Source organism: Hyperolius riggenbachi, chromosome 7 (assembly GCF_040937935.1).
Source record: "Hyperolius riggenbachi isolate aHypRig1 chromosome 7, aHypRig1.pri, whole genome shotgun sequence".
In the NCBI taxonomy this organism is placed as follows: Eukaryota; Metazoa; Chordata; class Amphibia; order Anura; family Hyperoliidae; genus Hyperolius; species Hyperolius riggenbachi.
Window position 1 is genome coordinate 149279940 of NC_090652.1, and position 17908 is coordinate 149297847.

At 39.3% G+C, this 17908-nt stretch overlaps 1 protein-coding gene across 1 annotated transcript in view; it reads left to right on the forward strand.

Annotated features, from left to right (window-relative positions):
* Positions 1-17908, forward strand: part of SMG1 (SMG1 nonsense mediated mRNA decay associated PI3K related kinase) — a 209301-nt gene that overhangs the window by 100871 nt on the left and 90522 nt on the right. The window contains 4 exon segments of the mRNA XM_068244758.1: positions 13506-13754; positions 13971-14255; positions 14382-14526; positions 16777-16915. Of these exon segments, the coding sequence (XP_068100859.1) occupies positions 13506-13754; positions 13971-14255; positions 14382-14526; positions 16777-16915 (818 nt within the window).

Sequence of the window (17908 nt, forward strand, 5' to 3'; positions counted from 1 at the left end):
ATCGGAGTGATAGGTGAGATGAGAAGACGATCGATCTCCTCCTCTTCTTCTTCAAACGATAATCCGTCACTCAGGTTGAAACAAGGATTATTATTTGCAACAGTAATGGGTAGTGTTGGAGTAGGTATAATCCCTTGGGTTTCTTCTTGGGATGCATTGGAAATGTTTCTTGCTTGACGGATAGTAACCAGGTTGAACTGTCTCATCCTGTAGTCTCCCTGGTCATTGGTCAGTTCTATCATTTCCACAGTATTATCTCCAGGTGTGGACGAAAGTTCTTGTAGCATGTTATAAGTTGTAGGATCAGGCTGTCTTGGTTCTCCAAATGAAAGTACGGAAACAGCTGGGAATATTGGCTCATACCACTCATATGGTTTGCATTGCATCCAGTGTTCCTTGATGTATTGTTCATATGGGTTTCCACTCCTTTGGGCATAACATGAACTTGCAGTAGGAGTAGGAAGGCAAGGATTATCCCAGAGCATGGTTCCACAGTGATTGTGTTTAATTCCAAAACGGTATAAGGCAACTTCATTAGGTTTTCCTAGAAGTGCATCCACCTTCCAATCAACTGCAATCTTGAATGTCCAGTACTGCATTTTCTCTAAGACTGGTTCGAGTCCTGCATTGCAAGAGATCCAGTTGTTAAAAGCATCAGGCACAAATTCATCCCAGCCTTCCATAGTATTGCAGGGCTTAAGGGTGTATGTTGCCATTATTTTCTGAAGAGAATAACCACGCATATAATTATTATGATTAGCAATATTGGAGTCCCAATTGAAAATAATCCTCGCAGAAATGTTCCTATTCCTGAAGCACCGTCTGTAACTGCAGTACCAATACTTGTAGCAAGTGTCAAAAGTCCATTAGCTAAAGGTTGTAGTACTTCAGGTAGGGCAGTAGTCTCACGGATCAATCTTTCTACTTGGGCCAACTGAGCTCCTGTGAGTGAGGTTAGTCTTCTTAAATTAATGCTCTCTAGCACAGCTGCTTCTGTTAGATTGCTCAGAAGAATCTGGTTTCTCTGTAAATTTGCTAGCAGAGTGTATATCGGCTTTATATCTTTGTGGAGGACATGGGGTACAAATTGGCTCAAGTCCAACATTATTTCTTCTTCTCTAGAAATAGGCAAAAGGTGAATTTTATCACAAACTGAATTAAAGGAACTGTTAACTAGATATGTGACACCTGCTTCTAATCCACAGGCTGCCTCCCCAATTAAGACTAAGTAAGTTCCATTGTATAATCTATGTTGCATTTCTGCAATGTTTTGTGTTGGAATGATTTGTGTTCCGCAAGTTTCATCCTTGAGGCACGAATGGCTAATTAATGTAGCTTTCATACAACTCAGTGTGTCTGTAGAAGTACATTCTCCCGTGAGAATCCATTCTGGCTCAAGGTCCTTTAGACAGACGTGGCTGGCATCAACTTGTAGTTGAAACTTAACTCTTTCCTTGAGGTTGTAGAGTGGGGGTGTAATTATTTCCCAGCAATGTTCATAAAATATATTCGGAACTGGAATAACAATGTCCATATCAATTATACATGTATATGCAAGACCAGCGGAGAACCTATCTCCCATTGTTTTTACTAGTTTCACTTGCCTTATGTAAGTCTTAGAATGTTGTCTCATATAAGCTTGTTTTAATGTATTGGATGACAGTTCAGAAATCCATGTATCTTGCTCAATTAATTGCCAAGGTATTCTACCATTAATAACATCATTAAGCATTAATTGAAATTTATCCCATAAAATAAGAGTTTGAAGTTCCTCTTCTATGTCTTGCCTGACAGTTATTAATTCTTTCAGTGTTACTTCTAGCGCTTTCCTGTTAGTTAGGATTGCATCAGCTAGCTGTATATCATTTTTATCTGCTAGTGAAAAAAGAGAGATCATTGCTTGGTGCAGGGAGGTTTGTTCTTGTATATATTTGGCAGCTAATTCAGATGAAGGAAGACCTTTACCCCCGGATGAAACCATATCCAGCAGTGGTTTCAAAAGAACTGGTTTTCTTGTAGTCTGAATTGGAGTAGGCAATGTAGGTAGAACGTCATTATCAACAATCTTTAAATGTAACAAAGTCTGTTGCAAGAGGTTATTCATAAGTGACTTTACCTTTTCTCCTTGTTTGATTGTAAAAGTCCCATTAAAATTATGTTTACAAACTGTTGATAATGGAAGTACAGTAGCACTAGAATAGTCTCTATATAAGGTACCTGTGCATATGCCACCTTCTTGTGGGAACCATTGTCTTCTTCTACACGCATTGGGTTGATTTAACCATTGGCTTTCAGTTGCACCAATCAAATTCATTTTGCAGAGCTGAGTTGTATTATCACAAGGTTCCAGACAAGTCATAGTCTTGGGCCATTTAATAGAGGTTCTGACCGTATTAAATCGAAGAGCCTCAGTGGTAAAGTTGTCGCATATAGCATAAGGGAGTATAGGACTTAGGTGTTGCATAAGATATGGATATCTACAGTATAATTCAATCCATGGTAGTTCTGCAGAGTTAGTCTTGTGCAGAGTCTTATTAAGTAGTAGAACAGCAGCAGAACCATTAGGTGGAAGTATAGGGCAGGATAAATCTAGTTGGCAGGAATCAAAAAGGACCAAAGGCACAAAAGAGTCTGTAATTTTGGGCCACACATTATGTTGTTTCCATGGAAATAATCCAGGGGTACCATCTCTCCAATTTTTCGCACAAATTTGGATTGGCAAGTCCTCTCCTAACTCAAATGGTTTATCCTGTTTAGAAAGGTAAAGTGTCCCATATTCTTTATCACACCATGACATGAAATAGTCCTCTTTATTTCATGATGTCCGAGTTCTGTCTATAGCTGTACGTTTCAAGTTCTCAAGTATTTGCAACACACTTGGTAAAATGCTGATTTTATTTTCACTGGAAGCAGGAAAAAGTGCCTCTGTGTTGAATCGCAGCGTCATTTTTTGTACTATCTCCTCCGGAGTTGAGTGCAGAGGTTTAGCTACTCTGTCATAAATCACAGCAGGACTTTTCACAAAAGCTATATTTCTTGTAGAGCGCAGTTTCCTGTGTAAGATCCCTTGTGATTTTGGATCATCAGCTGTACTTGTTTTGTATTCTCCATGTATTGGAGAGAAGACATGTATTCCAAAAATTATAATCAGTCCAAACCATAGCCACAGCCAGTATATTAGTAGCTTCAAAAAGTACTTGTCAAGAGGGTTGGTTAACCAGAGAAGTCTTCGTAAGAATGATTTCTTACCAGTATTATGCATGTTAGTCTCTGGCAGCTCAATAGTACATGTACGTAAAGAGGCTGAAGCAAAAATCTCTGAATTATCACCTGGAAAGTCCTTGTTCAGTTGGGTAGAAGTGTTCACATCTGTAGTAAAGATAACATCCAGGAGTTTGCTATGAGGCAAATGGCTTGACATGTTCAAAAAATACAGTTCTTCTTTTTCCAGAAGAGTCTGTCACAATAACAGCCTTGTTTTCAATGTGCTCAATCACAGAAAAAGGTCCGGTCCAGGCTGGCTCAAGTGCTGTCTTGTGTAAATTTTTTACAAGTACAGATGATCCGACCGGAGGTAAAAGGTCACTTTTAGCAAGACCTAAAGTAAAAGAGAGGTGGTTATGTACATCCTGATGGCTGAGATATTGCTCTAAAAAAAGACTATCAAAACTAGAAATATCTTTTGTACTAGTTAGTCTAGTGTTAATGTATTGTATTGCTCTTGGCAGAAGGCTTAACCAATCAGAATTCTCTTCGAATTTCATTTTTTGTAAAGTCTTCTTGAGTTCAGCATTGAATCTTTCAATCATACCATTAGTTTCTGGTGCATTGGGAACAGAATGTTCAAGAGTAAATCCTAGTTTAGAGGATAAATCACGTAACATTTTGTTAGAGAATGCTGGACCATTATCAGTTACAAGTTTCTTAAAAGGTACTATGGACCATAGCTGTGAAAGTAATTCACTTGTGTTTTCTCCTGTTAATCTCTTTTGTGGAAATGCAAAAAGATATCTACTTTTAGAGTCCACAACTGTAAGAACATAGGAAAAGCCTCTAATAGGTTCTAAGGGCCCTATATGATCAGCATACAGTAGAGACAAATTATTTTTTCCAATTTCAAGTCTGCCAACATAACCTTTCTTCTTGTATTGGGTTGTGACTTTTTGGCATGTTAAACATGATCGGACAGTTCTATTAACATCTTGTTTTATTCTGGGCCACCAGTAAGACAACAACATTTTGTTCATTGTTTGTTCATTCAGATGTGGAGTATTAGAGGTATGGCATTTCAGCAGTATCTCATCTCTGTGGTCCGGTGGTGGACATGTCTTAATGCCTTCATCTGTACCCACTAGGAGATTTAGTGTATCTTTAGCTTTAACATAATCAAAGTCTCTAGGGTAGCCTTTAACATGTTCACCTTTAATTACTTTTTCAAAATCTTGCATGGATGATCGTAGTGTCATTCTTCTAGTAATGCTTTGTACACCTTCATCAATCAAAGTATTTCCCTGTGAATGTATGCCCTCTGTACTGTGTCCTTTCACGTGCAGGAATGTCATGTTGTCTGTCATATGAGTGAATATCTTCCTCCAGATATCAATGTTCTTCACTTTAACACCTTTGCATGTTAGGAAATTATTATTCAGCCATGTGTCCTTATTATGTATACTTTCTATCACATAGTATGAGTCTGAGCATATTAGAATCTTCCCTTTGGTATGTGTGGCATCCATCACTGCCATTTCCATCGCTTTAAGCTCAGCATTTTGTGCAGTATTGTCACCCAAGGATTTTATTTCTCTGCTGTCCTCAACAAATTGTCCATGTAAAAATCTTCCCTTTATAAATCCTCCTGCTGCTTTATAAGCTGACTGTGTCCCTAAAGCGTGTCTTGCAGAACCATCTGTATAATAAATAACATCAAAACTGTCCACATTCACCTCCTCTGTGACACATAATGGTAGCTCAGAATAGTCTTCATGCGTAGAGTATACAAAATGTAATTTTTCATTATTCAGAGAATTCGCCCATTGCACCCATCTCACATGTAGAGCTTTAGCGCCACCTACTGATGCTTTAGTTGCTGCTTGTAATTCTGGAATTGATGAAAAAATAAAAATGTCTTTTCCTCCAGCTATATCTGTATATTTAGCCAGTGCATATTGTATGCATGCTAGTACTTGCTCTGTTCTTGCAAATTTCTTCTCAGCAGGCGTCATTTCTTTAGAAAACCATAAGATTGGTTGGGTCTCATGTCTGTTAGTTATTTGTCCCATGAAGAAATTATTATTTGTCATTATGTGTATTTCCATATCAGTATCATCTTTCCTTGATGCTAAAGCTTCTGGGCTTGTCAATGTTTGTTTCAACTCTGCTAATTTTCTATTGTGATCCTCTGTCCACTTCTCTTTTGTATATCCGCCTTTCAAAAGTTCATAAAAAGGTTGGATAAGGGAAGCAAAAACAGGTGTAGTTCTTCTAACAAAATTACATAATCCCAGCAGTGATTGCAGCTCTCTTTCAGTTTCAGGTTTAGCAATGTCCACAAGTTTCTGCTGAAAGTTTTTAGTCAATGTTTTCCCTTCTGAGGAGATTTCAAATCCTAAAAATTCCACACTGCAGTACCCAATCCTGCTTTTGGTAGGGTTAATAACATATCCATTGATAGCCAAAGTTTTGCAAATCAAAGTCACATTATTCAACAGTTCAAGTGTAGTATCAGCAGTCGAGTATATGTCGTCCATGTAGACAACTGTATCTTTAATCCCAGCCAGGAGTTCAGTTAATCTGCCCGCAAAGAGCGCTGGTGAGTTTTTCTGGCCTTGGGGTAAACGATTATAGACATATGATGATCCTCCAAAAGAAAATGCAGTATATTCACGGTAGTCTCTATGTAAGGGAATACACCAGAAGCCATTTGCTAAATCTAGGACTGCTTTATATTTTTTCCTAGGCAGAGTATCAATTGTAGCTGTTGCATGCAGGTTCTGTGTACTAATTCCATATGTACAGCGGTTCAAATGTCTGTAATCAATGACTAATCTCAGTTTTCCATTCTGCTTCAATATTGGCGTTAAAGGACTATTATAGGAACTTGGTCTTTTGTCAAGTATACCTTGTAGCACCTGTAGCTCAATATTTTGTTTAACAGCTGCATAAAGTCCCTTTTTAATTGGATATTGTTTTTGGGGTATCGGTTCTGTTTTGATGTGTTGTGGAACCTCTTCACATGTCAAGTCAAATCCACTGTGTTCAGCATATAACTGTAATGCATCATGCCTATCCAAGTTATCCAGTAAGACAGTAATGTCCCGACTGATTCTTCATCATGTCTTCAGAAAAATTAGATAGGAACAAGTCTCTAGAATTTTGAAATGTAGGTAAAAGACAAGCATCTTCAGGTTTCAGGATAAGATCATATTCTTCTTCAGATTCATCTTTTTCAAGTAACAAAACAGTGATTGTTCTTGCTAGTTTTATGCCTTTAAAAAATACAGTTATTTTACCTTGCTTGTGCTTTTCATTAGTACCATGCATCGTAGTTAGCCAAACAAAGGTACCATCCGGTATCCATGATGAAAAGTGTCGTGTAAGTATAGTAACTTCAGTCCCTGTGTCAATAAGTGCTTTTTTCCACTCAAGCCCAGGTGCTGTCTGGAACTCCAGGTGGTGCTTTTTGTCCATTCTTGATGTGGGAAGGAGCAGTTGTAGTGTTCTCCTGAATTCTTTTATTAGACTTCTTGTCTTCAGGAGCTTGTGGCTTTTTAGTCTTTATATTTTCTGTATTTCGCTGCTGTTGGGGTCGCTCTCCTGAGAATTGAGGCTTGCTGTGTCCTAGATTGTTCCTTTGCCAGTGGTCAGACGGTTGGTGGGCATCAAACCTTTCAGTCTGGTACCTTCTCGGTTGTCTGTTCCAGTTGCTTTGGAAATCATTAGAAGGACTTCCTCGCCGATCATCACGCCATCTATTATTGAAGAAGGGATGAGCCTGACGAGGTGGATTTCTTCTCTGTTGCAGTTGATGTGATTGTGGTGGTTTCTGAGTTGTGAGTCTGGAGTTTTCCTTTATCTGTTTGTTCTTGTCCGGTTTAGGTTCTGGCACCAGCGGCATGCGGAATGATCTCCAGACGTTAGTTATTGCCAACTTCACATCCTCTGTAGTAAATCCATAGCCCAATCTCATAGTGAGAGCTCCTTTCACCCCACTGTCCTCAATTATTGAACATAAAAAGTCCAGAACTTGTGATGGTGTTGCAGTATTAGCCACAATGATATCCACAGCTGATAAGATTCCTGATGTCTTTAGTACTTCTTTAGCTTTAGTAGATAAGTCAACAACTCCACTTTGTCCACTTGCCCGTTCTTGAATTGCAGCCGATACTCCAGCCCAACTTGAAAAAGTCTCATTGGGACCCAAGAGTCCTGGTGGTAACAACATTTGTGTGAGCATTGTAAAGTCAACAATATTCAAGTCTCTTGAAATTAAATCAAGCTGTCCTGAGTGCAAAGCTATTTTTTGTCCCAGTTCCTTTGGAGTTTTATTATGCAGTGGCCCCATCATTTTAAGACATACATCCAGTCTCGTTTTCAAATCACTCATTGCACCTCCTGTATTCCATGAGCTTTGTACAGACTGTTGTGGGGTCAAGGCTGGCATAGATGGTGTCAATCTGCGTCTTAAGAGTGGTTGATTGACTGGCCGCAAAGGCGTAGGTAAAACATCAGCAGGTCTGTGTGTAAAGGCTTGCGTAGCAGGAGGTACATGTAGAAGTGGGGTTGAAGGATTAATCCTCATATTTGCAGTTAGCTTAATTTCCAGCAATCCACGAATAAAAGTATATACTGTTTGCATGGTAGAATGCTCATTTCATCATATATAGGTATATGGACATGTTGTAACAATGAGATGTCTATATCTGAATATTTCTTTTTCAGAAGTACAGGTCCCATTAAAGCAGTGGGTGGCAGCAAGTCTGATATACTGCTTTCAAATATATCCTTAAGAACTTCTGCATCCACTTCACAAATGAAATCTATCCTGTTATGCTTTGGCAATGCAAGAAAAACTAAGATTTCTTCCTCAGAGTATTTTATGCGGAGTGGTATATATATTATTTCATTATTCACAGTTGTTTGTAAAAACCCTTGTAATCCAACAATATCTTCGATTTGGTCTAGTTCAGTATAGTGTGATCTAAGTTCCTCGTATAATCTTTGCAGCCCTCCTGTTTTTAGTGTAGGTGCTGTTTTTGGCATAGTTGCTACTAGTGCTGTAAGATCTATACTATCCTCAGATGCAGTAGCCATGATTCTTTTTTATAGTTTGTGCACAAAAAACTGTATTTTTTTCTATTAATACAGAAAGAAGTTTTTTTATTGTACTCTAGTATTTCAGGGGATATAAATCACGTGGGCGCCAAAATTGCCAGCTCCTATATAAAATAGGTAACCAACTATGGAGAATACTAACTCAGTGAAGCGTTAGTTCTCCTCAGATCGGTCAGATGGGTTCTTAACCAGTCATACCAACAATATATATTTTTAGTATCACATATATCCCCAATGAAATAATGAGTCTCAGACCAAGATCACTTTTTATCTTAAAATAAATGTATTCTTGTAATAATAAACATAGAATATACAAAGATCACATAGAACAGGGTTATTATAAAAAAGGCAATAGTAAAAATATCTAGCAACATTTCTCAGCCATCAGGAGTACATAAATTAAAAAGAGTTACGTACCACCTCCCTTACAGCATATCTCGGCAATGTCTTATCTGAACAGAGCCTTGACCTATATTTATAGGGGACATCGTACCTAAACCAAGTTTCACTCACGTGAGTTCCACAGTCGTCACAAGAGACAGACATGTGAGGGGGAGTTGGCCTTGGATGGGGCCAACTTGAAATTTACGACTCCAGGGTTTATGCACAGTTGAATGGGTCACTTAAAGTTCATTCTTAGTAGGTGAGAGTTGAATTCACAGAGTTCACCTAGAGTTTGAGCTTACTGGGTGAAGGTTCACCAACAGTTTAGCTTACTAGGTGAGAGGGTATCTATAGTTCATAAACAGTTCATACGGTTACTATAATTCACAGCACACCAGATATAATAGGATTATTAAACACACACTGCACATGATATAATAATGCAAACAGTTACATTAGTCATATACCATAAGATATGCATATGTTTCTCTAATTATAGTGCTTACACTATTTCAGTTTACCTAATGACAACCTGATAATAAAGATTAAATATTTTTGACAAAATGACTTTTCTCCTATTCTGTCACTTACAGTAGGTAGTATAAATCTGACATTACCAACAGGTTTTGGGTTAGTTCATCTCTTCACAGAGGATTCTCAGCATGGCCTTTATTCTTTCTAAAGACATTCCCTGAAAAGGATTTATACAAAGATGCTGGCCAGCCTCCCTGCTCACCGTACACTTTTTTTAGCAGTTGGACGGGGCTACTACCATTCACTAAGTGCTTTTAAAAATAAAGAAAACACTAAGAACCCCCTATGAGAAGATGGGCTAGTCCAAAATCTGTCGGTAATGTCAGATTTATACTAACTGTAAGTGACAGCAACATAGGAGAAAAGTAATTTATGGCTCCTTTAACACCAGAAGAAACATACTTCTTATTTGTATGTGTACGTTATTTGCATGTATTGTAAATTTTAAGATTTTCGCGACAGAGGTCCTTTGTTATCTTGGGTACACTTTAAGTGGCATTCTTAACCACTTCGCATCCCCCTTATGGACCAGAGCGGTTTTGACATTTTAGCTATGTCCCTATTTAATCAGCCATAACTTTATCCCCACTCATGACACCTAAGTGATCTAGATATCGTTTGTTTTTTTTTATCAGAACAAATTAGACTTTCATTGAGGGGTATTTTGTCCCATGGAAAAATTAGTTTCCTACACATTTTTAATGGGAAAAATACCAAAAAAAATGCATTATTTTTACCAATTTCAGTTTTTTTTTTTTCAAAAAGTACTACAGTATATAAAAAACATGCCACCAGTTATAGCCAGAAGTGTCCCCAGTATCAACCAACCCCCCCCCCCCCCCCCTAAGTATAGCCAGATGTGCCCCACAATATCAGCCCCCCAGTATAGCCAGATGTATCCCTTGGTATTAGGCTCTCCCAGTATAGATAGCCAGATGTGCCCCTGGAATTACCCCCCAGTATAAAGCCAGATGTGCCCCCAGTATTAGTTCAGCCCCCCATGTATAGATAGCCAGATGTGACTGTTATTATCCCCTTCTCCCACAAATCATAGCTAGTCAGATGTGCCCCTGGTGTCAGCTCATCTCGCAATTTTATAGTGGAGATTTTTTTTTTGTGCTCCTGGGCTATAGATGGCCAGATGTGGCCCCATAACTAGCGCCCCCAGATTTGTACCTTTTGAAGCCCCTCCCCCTCCACTATTAGGCAGCCTCCCCCTCCGTGCAGGGTTCTGTAAAAAAAAAAAAAAATTATGTGCAGCAAGTTTGGCTCACCTTTCCTTGTTCCAGTGACTATCCTGCAGTGGCAGCTTCTGTATTCAGCATTACAGCCACCTCCGTACTGCACCGTACATGAGTCCTGGCTTAATGACGTCATCAAGCCGGGACTTGCGTGTAGGGGGCAGTACAGAGCTGGCTGAGAAGCTGAATACAGAGGCTGCCATTGCAGATCTCTGCACAGAGGGGGTGAGATGAAGGCTCACCGCTGTTTGCTACAGCGATGTGATAATTGGTTAAAGGGACTTATTTTCCCTTAGACCAATTAGTGGTGCAGCTCAAAATGCTGGGAGCACGCCTGATCATGCAGAGAAGCCACCAGTGGAAAACTTATATCTACATGGTCGTGGCTTGGATGAGCCCACAGGTGACGTGTATATATACTGTACTGGTGGAATAAGTGGTTAAGGACTGAAGAATGCTTTACCAGGTTCATCTGGGTAAAGTACTTTGTGTGCTTACTTAAAATAGAACCTTAGGAGGGGGAAACCTCAGCTTGGCTGTACATCTCACCAGGGCTGTGGAGTCGGAGCAATTTTGGGTGCCTGGAGTCGGAGTCGGGAAAAAATGCACGACTCCTAATGAATTTGTAACTGTAATTAGAAAATATGATAAAATGTTCTATTTCTCAGATAATAGTCATTAAAAATAATGTATATATACAGTAATAGCTGTGCTCAGTCCACAAAAATGAAATTAACCAATCAATTAGTTACTTGTGCTGCTTCAATAAAGTAGTCCCCGTATTTTTAAAGTCAGATATACATATCTGATTGTGACTGTACAGTATATATGATGTGTACACAGGAATCTCTTATATACTAAATAACGTCTATGCTGTAAGAATAAAGCCTGATGTGTAGCCGTGTCACTAATAGAGATGGTCAATGAGATGGAAATAATTCTGCATTGATGCTGATTTATGCAAATGTATGCACTCTTTGCTCATGAAATCAAATAATTTGATATGTTAAAATTTGGTTTGGTGACTACAAATTAAAGGGTACCTGAGACGGATGAAAAGAGTGTTATACATACCTGGGGCTTCTTCCAGCCCCCTTCAGGCTAATCAGTCCCTCGCTGTCCTCCTTCACCACCTGGATCTTCTGCTATGAGTCCCGGTAATTCAGCCAGTCAGAGCAGTCTGGCTACGTGCCGCTTCCACAGCCAGGAGCATTCTGCACCTGCGCAATAGTGCTGCGCAGGTGTAGTATGCCCCCCGGCGGCGGAGTGTGTGCATGCGCACTACACCAGACTGGCTCAAATACCTGGAGTCATAGCAGAAGATCCAGGTGGCGAGGGAGGACAGCGAGGGACTGATTAGCCTGTAGGAGGCTGGAGGAAGCCCCAGGTATGTATAAAACTTGAATTTAATCTGTCTCAGGTTTACTTTGGTAGACAGTAGTACTATACTCTACATATGCACTCCCCACAGAGCTGCAGGGAATCCACTGAGAATGTTGTGCACATTGAACAGAAAGGTGTTGTCTGTCACCCATAAACCTTGTTCAGATTGTCCATGAAGAATGTGTAATAGAGGAAGATTCTCCTCATTCCCCTGCAGAGTACCTGCACATCACTCTTACATGTACCCACAGTTACATTGCCTAGGGCCAGATAGATGTCCTTTCTTCTGGTCTGTACCTTTTACAAGTACTCTTACCAAGGACTCGTTTTAATCTAAAGGGAATAAATATAGTAGTCTACATATCCTTCTCACTTCAGTTGTCTTGTAAAATTCCTAAGCGTTGGCAGTTAAGAGACGAATTTCACGTTACATACTGTTAATCAACAAAATTGTAATATGCAAATTAGAGGAGTCTGAGTCGAGGAGTCTGAGTCGGTGGAATCCTAGACTGGGAGTCGGTGGATTTTTGGACCGACTCCACAGCCCTGCATCTCACTGATTTCTTCAAAATTGCATGAATTATGAGACTCTGAGTCCATCACCTAAAAAAAATAAAAGAATAAAAAAAAGCAACTTTATGCAGTCCAGTGTATTGAGAAACTGAGATATGGACAATGTGGAGACCAAGCAATATCTGAGTGATGGTGAGGTGCACATTTTTGGACAGAGAATAACAGGGCTGTGGAGTCAGAGTTGGAGTCGTGGTTTCATAAACTGAGGAGTCGGAGTTGGAAGATTTTTGTACCAACTCCACAGCCCTAGAGAATAATACTTCATGAGGGCTGACGAAAGTCCCTTTCACCTTTTTCAAGAATGACTGCAAACAAAGATATCCGCAGCATGCAGTGCTGTTTTATCTTTTCTGTCCAGATATTCTAATGACATTGCACTCTTTTAGCCATTCAGCTCAGACATTGCATTAACATCTGCGTGGTAGTGGTAATCCACTACATTTTAGGTGAAATAAAGCCTCATACACATCACCTGTTGGGAATTGGAACCCTAGTCTGGTTGAGCGGTTGCGGCTGCTGTACACATGGCTCTGCTGAGTGTGTTTACTGAACTTTAGTCGATTATCTGCAAAGGGAAAACTTCCAGGATTCTCCTACCTCAACCTTCTTAGAACTGAAGAACTTTGCAGCAGTGATTGTCCTCTGTAACAAAAAAAACTTGTTGGATATTAGATCCAAGCTGTGCTCGTCTTCATGCAGGCGCAGTATGGTCATGCCTGAGCAGTAAGATGGAGCCGCTCATGCACAAACTGTTCCATGTTACTCTGCAGGTGTGACCGTGCCCCATGCATGAAGGCTAGCACGGCCCAGATCTTCCAGAGGGTCCCAGGCAAGCAGGGGCCAGGAGGACACGGGAAGCCTCTACAGGATCCCAGAGGCTTCCCTCTTAGGCAAGTACCTGTTTTTTGACTTGAGGTTCACCCCTTGGTTCACTTTAAAGTCATTGTGGCAAATGCTTCATTGTGGATGTCCTCTGGATTTGTTTGCTTTTGAGAGTAGTCATTTATTTAGCATTTTATGCCTACGTGTCAAGTGTAATATTGTATTGATATCTTTCAGATCAAACCATGCCCATAAAAAGTCACCTGATGGAGCTGGGATTAACGGCTGCTAAATGTGCCAGAAAGCGTGGAAATGTCACTCTTGCTGCAAGGTTGTTGGGCCAGTGCAGTGAAGATGATTTAGGCGATGTGAGCAATGCTCAGGATTTAGTGTCTCATTTTAAAAAGCTGTCACTGCATGGTCAGATGGATGAGAAGTGGGGACCAGAGCTTGATATCGAGAAATCAAAACTTCTGTATGCTGCAGGTCTGTTAACACTGGCTTGGATTAAGTGTTGGTTAGGTTTTTTAATTTTAAGAGTGAACACCTTTTTGTTTTGTGTGGGCTGGTCCCATTCATTTGATAGTTTGGATTGGGTTTTACCTTTTATACCTTTATAGGATTTCTTGTCTGCTATTGCCTCTATTAAATTTGTTTTATTATGGACAAATCAGTATATTTATAGATTAATTCTAATTCTAGGCCAGTCGTCTCACGCCATGGAAATGCTAAGTTCCTGTGCTATCTCCTTCTGTAAATCTGCAAAAGCAGAGTATTCTGTGGCCAAATCCATCCTTACTCTGGCAAAATGGATCCAAGCTGACTGGAAGGAAATTTCAAGCCAGATGAAGCAAGTCTACAGAGCGCGACAACAATCCAGTACTACTAATCTTTCCACATTGGGGAAAAATGTACATACATTAATAGATCTTCCACCTGTTAATGCCACAGATGAAGAGTATCCACGTATTGAAAGTGAATCCACAGGTGATATGGTTATAAAATACTTGGATATTTTTCATTGCCATTACAGAAGCATTTTCTTTTATGAAACCATTTTATTTTTTTTTATTTACTTGATTTTCTCACACTGTTTAACTGCCTTTACTTTAGTGAGCATTGGAGTCGGCGAGCCAGACTTCATTCTGGGCCAGTTGTACCACTTGTCATCTGTACAAGCGCCTGAAGTAGCCAAGTCTTGGGCTGCACTGGCTAGCTGGGCCTATAGATGGGGAAGGAAGGTGGTGGACAATGCTAGGTAAGTAGTGCGTGTGCTGTTGCACTGTACATAATATTCTGGTAAGTGTTTTATTTCTAAAGTGTCAGATGAGTCCACTGATGAGACCCTGCAGTGGCTCCAAATTAAGAAAGTCGCTCTGCATTTCAATGTAGCTTTTTGCGCACTTAGAGACACTGAAGCGAAAAAAAAATTATGATATTATGATTTATGTGTAGTACAGCTAAGAAATAAAACATTAACCACTTAACATCTCAGTCGTTTTCAGCTTATGCATCCGAGCAATGTTCACCTCCCATTCATTAGCCTATAACTTTATCACTACTTATCACAATGAACTGATCTATCTTGTTTTTTCCGCCACCAATTAGGCTTTCTTTGGGGGGTACATTTTGCTAAGAGCCACTTTACTGTAAATGCATTTTAACAGGAAGAATAAGAAAAAAAATGAAAAAATTCATTGGCAGTTTTCGGCCATTATAGTTTTAAAATAATGCCTCCATAATTAAAACCAACGTATTGTTATTGCCCATTTGTCACGGTTATTTCACCATTTAAATTATGTCCCTATCACAATGTATCGCGACAATATTTTATTTGGTAATAAAAGAGCATTTTTTCTCTTTTGCATCCATCACTATTTACAAGCTTATAAAAAAAAAAAATAGAGAGAAATATTTCATCTTTACATAGATATTTAAAAAGTTTAGACCCTTAGGTAATTTTTTTTTTTTTTTTTTTTTTTTTTATCGTAATGGTTTTTTTTTTTGGTTTTTTTTATGAAACATTTTATGTGGGCATTTTTGGGAGGGTGGGATATAAAAGTGTTTTATTTGGGGAAATATTGGTGTATTGTAATGTTTTGGGGCATTTACTTGTAGTTTTACTTTTTGGCCACAAGATGGCAATCTCGATTTTTTTTTTTTTTTTTTTTTTTTTTTTTTTTTTTTTTTTTTTTTTTTTTTTACATGACGTCACTCTAAGCGTACAATGTACGCTTAGAGGGACACAGCTTCAGAAAGAGCGAAGCTTCCGAGAGAAGCTGTCGCTTTTTCAGCGGGGGAGAGGAATCAATGATCGGGCTCCCTAGCCCGATACATTGATTCCGTGGCTACCGACTCCGCGGCCGGGAGTGCGCGTGCACGCGCGTGATCGGCCGCGGGAGCGCGCCTGTCCTCCTTGACGGTTTTATACGTCAAGGAGGACAAAGTGGTTAAGATCAGATACATCAGTCTAATTGTTTCCAGTACAGGAAGATTTAAGAAACTCCAGTTGTTATCTCTATACAAAAAAGCCATTAAGCTCTACAAATTTCAAAGTCGTGGAGAGGGCTGTTATCTGACTTTTATTATCTCAACTGTTAATTTTTTACTTTTCCTCTGCCAGAGGAGAGGTCATTAGTTCAGACTGCTCTAAAAGAATCATTTTGAATGCTGAATGTTGTGTAATCTGCACATATTAGAGAATGATGCAATGTTAGAAAAAACACTATATACCTGAAAATAAAAATATGAGAATATTTTCTTTGCTGCTTATCTTCTAGTAATTATTCATAGTACACAACCAATTCATTATATCATATATTTTTTCGCTTCAGTGTCTCTTTAAAGTAAAATATTAGCATTGGAGTCGTATGCGTTTTGAAAAACTGAATATTGCTTTAAATTATGAAAAATGTTCTGTAGAACGGAGGTTCTCAACACATGGTACGCATGTACCAGGGGGTACTTTATCAGAGCTGGAACTTGCCATAGACAATCCATTATAGGCGGTTATAAGATTAACCACTTCACCCCCTAGGGGTTTTTACCCTAACGGACCAGAGCAACTTTCACCTCAGTGCGCCTCCCTATTATTCACCAATAACTTTATTACTACTTATCACAACACAATGCTCTATACCTTGTTTTTATCTTCACCACCAATTAGGCTTTCTGTGGGTAGTAAATTTTGCTAAGAATTTTTTTTATTCTAAATGCATTTTAACAGGAAACAAAATGTAAACATTATTTCTGTTTTGGGCAATTATAGTTTTAAAATAAATGTTCTCCTGTGGATAAAACCCACACATTTTATTTGCCCATTTGTCCTGATTATTAAACTGGTTAAATTATCTCCTATCATAATGTATGGTGACAATATATTATTTGGAAATAGGTGTTATTTTTCAGGTTTTTTTGTTTTCTTTTGTAGTCTGAGTAGATTTATAATTATGAATTCTCAGTTTGTAGAAGTGAAAGTGAATGCCTTGCTTTTGATTGCTTCTTACAGTCAAGGAGAAGGTGTAAAATTACTACAGCAAGAGAAACAAGAAGTACAAAGCTTGTTACCAGACAATGTGTCTGAGGACGACAAAGAAAAGATCTACGGCATTTTGGGACAAGCCATGTGTCGTCCAGCTGGAATACAGGTGTGTAAATGTGGACTATATTTAGAAAACCTAGACCCTATCGATGTTTCCAGTCTAAACCTCATCTAAGCAGAGTTAATTTTGTAATTCCATTCCAATGATTTATTCTATAGATTCAAATTATATTAGGTCTGATTAATCTGTGTTGTCAATTTTGTTTCGTCAACCTATGGCCTGCAGTAATTGGCTGAACCACAGTGCACTATATAGACACACAAGCTGATTTATAAAAAAAAAAAATGCTGGGAAAACTGGAACATTAGCAAGCTTCCAGGTCTCAAAGAAAGTTGATTCAGTCAGCAAAGTGGCTTTTTTCTTCCAAGATGCTGGAAAATTTCAACCTGCCAAGCTTCCTTTTCATTGCATTCATTATTCAACATCTTGGTCCTATAAAAGCGTAATCTGTCCTGCAGTGATCATTAAATTCCTCTTATGGGCACATGCTGCTACTGTACTTACACATGTTTTACTCCAGAGCAATTAATCAATGAGAATAGTTCTGATTGGTTGCTTTGGGCTTCTGCTCCACTGGTTCAGGTTTTTGTGGACTGGTCTTTATAAGTCAGCCCCACAGAATGCTAAGAATTTTGTATACACTAGATTTCACTTGGTCAGGGCGGGCCAATAACTACCGCCTCTACCATGTGTGGCCTCCGACCCCTCTCGGCGGTTTGGCCAGCGTTCAGTCTGGCAGTTCAGTACGGCTGAGTGCTGGCCAAGGGGACCTTGTTCTTTCCACTAACTTCCTGCGCTTTGCGCTGCTCCGTCGAACAGTGTTTGAGGCCTTGCAACCGGGAACTTGTGCAGCAGCAGCATAAGCCATACCAGCTGTATCCTGCGCTCAAGTCTCCCGGCGCCAATTTCTTATGTATGCTTTGGAATGGCATAAGTACTGCTGTATATATATTTATTTATTTTTTGCCTGTTAAAGTTGCTGCTTGTCTTGAAGCGGGCCTGAACGCAGAACGTCCTCTCTGATCTCAAACATAAACA